At 42.4% G+C, this 10,320-nt stretch overlaps 1 protein-coding gene across 1 annotated transcript; it reads right to left on the bottom strand.

Moving 5' to 3' along the window:
* Nucleotides 1-7,137: 7,137 nt before the first annotated feature.
* LOC124656181 (zinc finger CCCH domain-containing protein 2-like) lies at nucleotides 7,138-7,806 on the bottom strand. Its single transcript, XM_047194972.1, has one exon. The coding sequence runs from the start codon at nucleotides 7,804-7,806 to the stop codon at nucleotides 7,138-7,140; it is 669 nt and encodes a 222-aa protein (XP_047050928.1).
* Nucleotides 7,807-10,320: the final 2,514 nt, after the last annotated feature.

Below are 10,320 nucleotides of genomic sequence, written 5' to 3'. Positions count from 1 at the left end.
ACCATTCGACACAAGCAATACAACAACTTATTATAGAAAGTACAAAAAACCCGAAAGAAATCCAAATGTGGAAAAAACATAATAATCCCGTCGTTCCCGAGGAAGTTCAAATACTTGACGATGAGAACTAAAATCATTTGACATGATCAGTACAACCACTTAGTATAGGAAGTACAAGAAGACTGACAAAATCCAAATGTAGAAAAAGAAAAAAATATCGTCATCCGCGAGGAAGTTCAAAGACATGAAGATGAGAAGTACAACCATTCGACACAAGGAGTACAACGACTTATTATAAGAAGTACAAGAAAACCGAGAAAATTCGAATGTAGAAAAAACAAAATAATCCCGTCATCCGTGAGAAAGTTCAAATACTTGATGTTGATAAGTACAACCATTCGACACGAGCAGTAGAACCACTTATTATAGGAAGTACAAGAAGACCGAAAAATCCAAAAGTAGAAAAAATAGAATAATCCTTTCATCTGCGAGGATGTTCAAATACTTGACAACGAGAAATAAAATCATATGACACGATCAGTACAACCACTTCGTATAGGAAGTACAAGAAGACCGATAAAGTGTTCAAAGAAAATACTCCCACATAAGTCCACATAGCAAAAACAATAATAATCCCATCACCCTTAAAGAAGTTCATATACTTGCCAATGAGAAGTACAACCATTCGTCACGAGCAATACACCCACTTAATATAGGAAGTACAAGAAGCCCGACAAAGTCCAAATGTAGAAACAAAATAATCCCGTCATCTGCGAGGAAGTATGAGCAGTGATTCCGAGAAGTACAGGCGGAGACAACAGGAAGTACAAGCGGTAATTACATGAATTAAAAGTGTTCAAAGAAAATACTCCCACATAAGTCCACATAGAAAAACACAATAATAATCCCATCACCCTTAAAGAAGTTCATATATTTGACAATGAGAAGTACAACCATTCGACACGAGCAATAAACCCAGTTAATATAGGAAGTACAAGAAAACCGATATAGTCCAAATTTAGAAAAAAAACAAAATAATCTCATCATCTACGAGGAAGTACGAGCAGCGATTCCGAGAAGTACATGCGGACACAACAGTAAGTACAAGCGGTAATTATATCAAGAAAATACCCCCACATAAGTTCACATAGCAACGTTGTGAAGTTCAAATATTAGGATCCAGGAAGTACATAATCTCTTAAATAGAATATAGGGACAATCTAAAATTATCATTTCGAAGCACACATGCAAGTTTTTGTAAAACGCACTAGCATCAAAAAAATTCCAAGAAGTACAACCACGAAGGCCAGGAAGTACAAGGACATGTCACGGGAAGTTCAGACGCGCGTGGTTGTGCTGAGCATTTTGTGTGGTGAAAATTATAGCTCTATTTTACTGAATACTTTCATGAAACCGCACAAAGAAGTACAACCCTATTTCCCGGTAAGTACAAGTTCACGTCGAGAGAAGTTCAACGCTCTGTTTTTACGGGGCGTAAATCTATTGTCCAAATCTCATCGATTTGATCACCAACCACTTCAATCATTGTCACCAAAGCTTTATATGGTAGAGTATATGTCTAATTTCATTACCTACAACATTTACAACAAATAAATGGATCTAAGCCATCAAATTCAAACCGTTATCCCATAAAATATACCGGAAACATGATTTCAAAACTTCTAAAATTAGTTTTAAACCGTTCGGATTTGGAAAAAATAGTAAATACAAAAAAGATGCGCCATTTTGTCAGCTTTCCAACCGTATATCATTTCCATTGTTTAAATATTCCGAATGGAAATCGCGGGGAAATCATTCGGTGCCCGTCACATAAAACGGGCGGACAGTAATTCGAGTTATTCTCTTAAACTGTAAGGAATTAGAGAAAATAATTCGACTAAGAAAGTTGCGCCTAGTCCATAGCTTTCCAACGCCATATCATTTGCATCATTCCGACAAACGGTTGAAAAAATTCATCCAAATGACCGTCCGCTCGTTTTTGAGTACGTCCGAATTTCGGTATTTTCAAAATTTTTCAAAAATTGTGAAGATTTTGAAAAAACTTAAAACATGAAAAGGTTGCGCAATTTCATTATCTTTCAACGGTATATCATTTGCACAGTTTCGATAAGTGATTCGAAAATCGAACTAAAAGTTCGTTTTCTGGCCATATAGAAGCATTTTCGTATTTTCAAAATTAAATTTTAATCGTGCAAAATCTGTGAAAAGTGTGAACATGAAAAAGTTGAGGTTTTTCATTATCTATCCAACGGTATATTATTTGCATAGTTCCGACAAATGGTTGAGAAACTCGAGGTATAATCAGTACCTCTGAAGAAAACGGGAAGTTCGGTAAGTTCGACGGAAAGTTGAACCTCGTTATCCGGGAAGTACAACCTTGTGTCCGGAAAAGTACAAGTCGGTGCTCGGAATATTATTCACGTAGCCGGTTGCGAGAATAGTGCTATATATATATATATATATATATATATATATATATATATATATATATATATATATATATCTACTAATAAGTTAAGGATCGGTGGTGTTGGTAGGTTAAAAGGTTAAAAAAACCGGAATAAATTTTCGTCCGTTAAAAAAACCGAGCCTCCGAGTGCCTTCCGATCCGCAATCAGGCCTCCTAGTACCTTCCGATCTGTATAATCTGTATAAAAACCATCCTAAAGTTTTCCGTACGTCAAGAAAACCGGGGATTAAGCCCGTCGCCTGTCATATCGTGATCTCCCGATGAAACACGCCAAGCTAAAAACCCGTGGAGGAAATACCAATCCAGTCCGTGCAGGGCTCCAATTCCCTTTCATCCTGATAATGCCGGGACTACCAACGAGCCACGATTGATTTTCCTTTTTAGCCTATCGCGGGACTAGCTATTTGAGATTTCTCTATTTGATCGATTGACCAGGGCGATAGATTGGATCGAGGCCGCAGGAACGACCTCACTAGCGGCCCGCCACCGTCCTCCCTTCCCGCGATGAGCCGCCGTCACCCTCCCGCCGGCGTCGCGTGCCCAGCCCGGCCTCCGCCCCCTCCTCGCGCGCAGCGCTCCACGGCCTGCTTTCCACCATTACGCGACGACCCCTGAAGTCGACCGGCCACTACGACGGGATCACGGGAGTGCACCGCCGGTGCCACAGCTGTCCACCGGCCGCAGCCATGGGCTGGCCACCGAGTAACCCATGGACGTGTGGTAGCTCTACGTGAACGCACACATATGTACACCGCCCGATCAAAACAATATTCACAACTGAGTAGCGAATCAATGGAGGGTTTCTTCCTCGAGGATCGAATCGAGATGAGCACCGCTGATTTGGTAGGCACCGCCAGCTTGCTCTCGCCTTCCCTGCATCAGCCGCCGCTATACTGATGCCTTCTCTGGAGTGGACCAGCCTGAAGATCCTACTACTGGCAGATATAGCTGCAACCTGAACAACGTAGATCTGGCCGATGGTGGTGAGTACACTGAAGAGTGAGGTACAGGCTGCCGCCATCAAGGTCGGCGTGGAGGTAGAAAGCCTACAGGAGACGACCCTCACGGAAGACGATGCAGCAAGTAGCTGCGCGATGTGCAAGGACACATTCCCACACGTTACACCAAATACCTTCGTAAGCTGGGATCAAATTGCTTGGTATATATTTTAATTTCTTTAGACAGCTTCTCTGAATTTTGACAGGTTATGATTGAACTCCACTGGAATTGCTACAATGGAGTCACGAATGGGCAAAGGTGACCAGATGGTTTAGCGCACTATTCTTGAGCTTCTAAACACAATTGATGAGTTTGAAGCATCGAAGAAATATCTTGATGGGTTTGAAGCATAGTATGGAGTACAAAATAAACGCTCCTATGGCAACAAATAGGACATATTGGATCAAGCATTCTTGAGGCTAGGTCATTAACACTTTGACATTGAAGATCAGTCGGATTTCCAAATCCCAATGTAGACCTAGCTGATGGCCTGATTCGTATTATTGTTATCCTTGAATATAATTACTCTCTGTTCCTCATTCAGTCTTGTGGTGATATCTTGAAGATTAAAACAATAAAAATGAACTTGATGCGTCATGCATGGCATGGCACTGAAAAAGATTGCCGAGAAGATGAACCGGGCATCAGGAGCAGAGCTAAAGCTGTGAATTTGTTCCATTGTAGGTCAGTATTTCAATTCCGACGAGCATGCAACAACTGAAAAAAAGATTGTTGTAGAAAATGGTATATGTAGTCTCAGAGAAATGATAAGTAATAATTATAATTTTCTGCATTTAATAATGTACATTATTTTTGTTCCGGTGCAAGTGCACAGACACTTTTGCTATACTGAAAATGCAAAAAAATATGAGTCTTATCACTTTTTTCTATTTTTTTGAAATGCAAAATAATTTCACAATACAAATATGTCTTAGTCTATTTTATTAGGAATAGAAATTTAATCGGCTCGTAGCAACGCACGGGCACTTTTCCTAGTATATATATATATATATATCTATATATATATATATATATATATATATATATAGGATAAATACTTCCTACTCCCGGGTGTAACTACACCCACGTCTCATATACTACCATACGGAAGTATATAACATACTTTATTTGTTTGAGTATGTTTGTACACTATATCTAAGATACTCCATACCAACTTTGGTGAAAAAAAATTAAATACACCCATAGTTTGCACTATATATACAAAATACATGCATATTTATACGTAAAAAAATAGTGTACGTAAAAAAGTATACATACTACCTACAAAATAGTATATATACTACCAAAATATTCTTATATACTTCATACTACATGTATATACTCTTCGGTATGATAGATACTACCTAGATTGTGTGAAACACACGTGGTAGTAACTACACCCGAGTGTAGCATGAATATGTCCTATATATATATATATATATATATATATATATATATATATATATATATATATATATATATATATATATATATATATATATATATATATATATATATATATCGACGCGGATTTTCTACCATGGGTGCTAGCTATGCATAGGCTACCAACCGTTGGATAGTGGGGCTCTATGTTTAGCCAGGTGTAGATCAAAGCAAAAGTGCTATTCACCTCATGTGACGCCGTTAGAGAATCGGGGTGTGTGACAATAAGAACGGTTGACTCGTAACGAAACAACCAAAAGAAATCGGTGCCATGGTGCCATACCAATGATGGTTTGTTGTTTTGGGATTGTAATGACATTTTTTTGTCTGACGGTACATATCTTTGCTTGTTGTTTCTCTTCCAAAATGACAAAATGGCACGGTACATATCTTTGCTTGTCGTTTTTCTTCCAAAATGACAAAATACCACGGTATGGTTTGGTGTACCTGTTCAGATGTAGCTGTCAGTAAGAGACTCAACACGATATCCAGCTAGTGTTAACTTGACGTTTTGTATTTTTTTCCCTTTTTTGAACCATTTTTGGAAAACAAAATAAATGAATAGTCGACTAGGGAGACTTTTTTACGGGCTATTCACCGTGCCTCATCATACTTGTCGTTTTGGTAAAAAAGAAACAAGCTGTTTGCTCCACGGTCATCCGTGACGACATTTGGTTGTTGTTGTTTCTTTTTTGACAAGTAAACGTGGTGATGGTTAACCCTTCAGAGATTCGGTTGTTGTTTTGATTCATGATCGACAAGAAACGATGGCACGGTCAACATAGATATTTTGATGTGTCGTTCAGTTCGGCGTCCGAGCCCGTGTATTCGACCCAAAATCCTTTTTTTCCCTTAAACTTTTTTTACGGATTTCCTCGTCTACAGCTGATCTTTGTCGTTTTTCGAAGCAAACCCGTAAATTAGCGTTATTTTACAGTTTTCGCACTACAAGAATTGTTAAGTAATTTCTGGAGATGCTCTAAGCGAACAAGTTTCCCAACCTTCCACAGGTTCTATACAAAGGCTGAAGGACCAAAAATAAGTACAAATGTCCCATTGAAATTTTGTATTTTTGGATGAACTAGGGTTTCCTTGAACTTGTAAAAATCGACGGGCATCACCTTGCTCTCAATAATAGAACTGCTAGGAGTACTGGCAGTGAGAAGCTGCATGATCTGCTACCAAATCAGACTAGACAAAAATGTACTGGCAGTACCAAATAAAGTCCCGCTAGTACGTACGAGCTCTCGATCTATCCCGAGAAAAGAAAGATCTTGCGCATATGGGACGGTGACATTCACGAACGGACCGATGTGCGCACGGTCCGGCTATGCCCATCTTCTTCCACCTCCACCAAAAGAGGAAAACGACCGGCCGTCGATTCCAGGTGGCGTCGCGGTCGCCGGTCGCACTCCGGGAGGCTCCACGCCCGCATCGCCCATACTGTTCCAACCATCCCTGTTCCACGTCGCCCATAATGTTCCAACTATCCACTGCACACTCCACACCCATCGGTCACCACCACGTCATGCCAAGCGCCAAGAACAGTAGCAATCAAGTTTCATTCACACAATTATACTGAGCAAATATGGCAAGACAGGCGCACAGGCAGTGTAAAAATAGAGTAACTGAACATATATATTATTACTGATAATAAACATCAACAGATTACAAATACGTTGTGGACTTGAGTTCATCACCAATAGAGAGATTAAAAGCCGCCGCCGCTAAGCAGCAGCTAAATACGTAAGTACAAAATAAGCTGTGGGAGGATCATCCTCTTGAGAAGGATTACAATAGCAAAATGTGAAATCAACTAAGGGAGACGATAAGCAACATCAGCTCCACTAATCACAGGAATCAAGTCCACCTTCCAGCCTCAGCTTCACTCGTCAGCACCAACGGGAGGAATGAAAGTTCCAAATCTATGGAGCTTCTACCCTCCTTTTTGTGGCAACAATCTTTTTTTGGGTAAAATTCCTACCACCTCAAGAACACCAAAACAAATCCACCCTTGTACCTCCGTCTTGCCTCCCTTAGCCCGGCCAACCGAGAATATTCACAGGGGGAGATAGATGTATGATTTGCAGTAGTAACTGGAAATAGCAAAAGAAATTTCGAGGATTTTTTTTGGTTGGGGCCGTCTTGTTCAGCCTATCGCCCTACCTCACCGTGCCATGCCATGCATCTTCTTGTTGGTGGGGTCAGTTGATGAGGTCAGAGACCCAGCCGACGTCGGGGCCAGCGCTGTAGCAGCTGCTGCCGGACACGGCGCCGTCCCTGGAGAGCCGCTCGAACACCTTCTCGCGGAGTGCCCGTCCGGACTCCACCCTCTGCACCGGCTCGTCGTCGTCCATGAAGCGGAGGTTGAGCGGCTCCAGGTTGGCCATGAAGGTGGCGGCGGGGGTCGAAGTGGCCATGGGGGTGGTGGGGAGGCTGTAGAGGCCCCCGCCGCCCTTGGGGGAGCCGTACGCCGCGGCGGCGGAGAGGTGGTAGCTGTTGGTCCAGCCGCCGGACGGGGACGACTGCGCCTTGGAGAGGCGCAGCTGGTGGAGGGAGGCCATGACGTCGTTGACGCCGGGGGACCCCACACCGGGCCATGAGCCGCGGCGGAGCGCGTCGGGCGACATTGGCGGGGACTCGGACGGGGGCGACTTGGGCGTGGAGGAGAGGAGGGTGCTGGTGGGGGAGGACGACATGATGCCGCTCTTGCCGGTGAGGTAGGTCTCGAATGCCTGGCGCCGGAGCGGGGAGCCGTCGTAGGACTCGGCGAGCGGGGACAGGGGCGTGCTGTTCCGCGGGATGGCGTGCTGCGCGGGGATGGAGCGGAGCTGGTCGGGGGTGTGCACGAAGAAGCAGACGCGGCGGTCCATTTTTTATGTAAGGTGGCAACGGTCTTATGCTCCAACAGTTTATTCGGACATGGCCGTTGGCTTCTCTGAGCGCCGGTGACATAGTTAAAGACGAGGTCGTGGCGCCACGCGAGGAGGCTCTAGGCATCCTCTCCTGCGACGAGGTGGTTCTCGTTGACCGGTAGCGCGTACCAGGCCTTCCGCGGGCGTGCCGAGGAAGAGCACGGCGGAGGGGAAGAGGAGGAGATGGAGCACGATGCGGCCAGTTCACATGGTTCCGCTGCGAGCTGCAAAATTATGGGAGAGAGATTTACTAATAGCAAAATTGATGATCAAATCGGATATGAAGTTTTACTACAAAAGTGAGGAAATATGTTAAATCAAATAACCAGAGAAGTAAGCCCAAGATCAGAAGAAAATGTTGGCCTAATTTGATCACCATCAAGACAAAAACTGCTCCAAGGTTCAAAAAACGAACTATGAATTGTACTAATGATATTTCTTACCGGGGAAGACGCGAGAGCTCTGGTGGTGCGCGATGGACGGGAAGGGCGTCGGTGTCGTAGGAGAAGGCAAGGGCTGGGCGCGCGTGGTCTGCCGCAGTTAGGGGGACGAGCGGATGATGGGCTGTGCTGGACACGCAAACCGCAATGTTCATACCCAGCTCTAGAAACCTCTTGGAGCTGCATTTAGGTTTGGGTGGTTATGATAAAAATGTGTGGATAGGAAACGAGGAGATGACTAAAGTACATATGACTTACACCATGATAGCAGATAGAAAATCTGACTGGAACCTCGCGGACACTGCTACGGCCCCAAGAACGGCAGAAACGATGTCATCTAGCATGTTGTCGAAGCTAGCGTCTGCATCTGCCGCACGTGTGCTCAGGCTTGTCATTGCTGTTGGAAGAAAACGAGATAAACTGGGTAAATTGCTATTGAATTGCACAAATCATGTGTGTGTTATGGAGGCCAATACTTTTTTGCGTCTTAACCTTCAAAACTTCGGCCTAATGGGCAAACACGGATTTTTTTCACTTTGCTAGCTGATCGTTGAGTAATAAAAACGGACCATACCATGGCAAGCCGGTTGTTTTGTAACCGTGACTCTGTCGTCAAATTGGTTCGGGCTGTGGGTTTCATTTTGGTTGTCATTTTGGTAGAGAAATGTGGTAGAAACGTCCAATGGTTATGCGCGTATGACTTGGAATCCAAAATTTGAATGTATTTATTTTATTAGGCTTCTTTACAAATTGGTTGTTGTTTTGGTATCAAAAGGGAAGTGGAATTGATGTTGGCTGCCTATGCCAGCTATGAGATGGTCTCATTTTGGTTGTCATTTTGGTACAAAAATGTGGTAGAATCGTCCAATGGTTGGGCCCGTATGACTTGGATTCCGAATTTTGAGTGTATTTATTTTATTGGGGTAGTTTACGGGTTGGTTGTTGTTTTGGTATCAAAAGGGAAGTGGAATTGATGTTGGCTGCCTATGCCAGCTATGAGATGGTCTCATTTTGGTTGTCATTTTGGTACAAAAATGTGGTAGAATCATCCGATGGTTGGGCCCGTATGACTTGGATTCCGAATTTTGAGTATATTTATTTTATTGGGGTAGTTTACAGGTTGGTTGTTGTTTTGGTATCAAAAGGGAAGTGGATTTGATGTCGGTAGCCTATGCCAGCTATGAGATGGTCTCAATAAAGAATAAAATATTGCAATCATGAATCAGAGAGGGATGGCAGAATATAACGGAGGAGCATGCCGTGCATGTGTAATGGACTAACACCGTGTGCTTTCTTTGTGCTCCCTATAGATGATCTAATGGTTGGATTGATGTGCATAGCTATGCCCCATGGTAGCCCACTATTTCCCATATATATATATATATATATATATATATATTGGGAAATATATATATACACGCTAAATTTTCATTGCCATCAAGTTGCAAACTAGTTTTTTGGGTATATCACTCATATTTTTTTTTCTTTTGATTATTTCCCAAAGGAGCAAAATAAAATTAAATGGGTGTTTTCTATCAAGTGGCTACCGGATGAAGTGTGCACACTACCACCAATCCAATTTTACAGGTCTGCACATGAGACATGGTAACTACAATGGCAATTTCCGACGATCCATGAATTATCTTTGTGTGCGACCATATACTGGATTATTTTTGGGCTAAATCAGTTTTACCTATATTTGAAATCAAGCCAAAGATGGTTCGACAAAATCGTAAAATGGCAAAGCAAGGCAAGAAGTCAAAAAATTGTGATGTACTATACAACCATTAGGGATATTACAAGGCATACAAGTATACCTATGTTGTAAAATTGACCAACCTAATAGACGATATATATTAGACAAAATGTACAATTAAAAAGTTCCAATGGTCTAGTTTGTAATGATATAATTATTGAGCCGTAAAATTCATATTATGTCGTAATTAAATTGATGATCTAGGGGAGCGTGCTGGCATTATAATCCCTAACGGAGGGAGTAAGCACTCTAGCTATGAAAAGTACCAAACAATGC

Source organism: Lolium rigidum, chromosome 5 (assembly GCF_022539505.1).
Source record: "Lolium rigidum isolate FL_2022 chromosome 5, APGP_CSIRO_Lrig_0.1, whole genome shotgun sequence".
NCBI lineage: Eukaryota > Viridiplantae > Streptophyta > Magnoliopsida > Poales > Poaceae > Lolium > Lolium rigidum.
Note: the sequence above shows the minus strand (reverse complement) of the source record. Positions and strands in the feature narration are given on the sequence as shown.

Bases quoted from the DNA above. Each gene is read 5' to 3' on its own strand.
- LOC124656181 (XM_047194972.1), bottom strand. From the start codon at position 7,806: ATGGACCGCCGCGTCTGCTTCTTCGTGCACACCCCCGACCAGCTCCGC.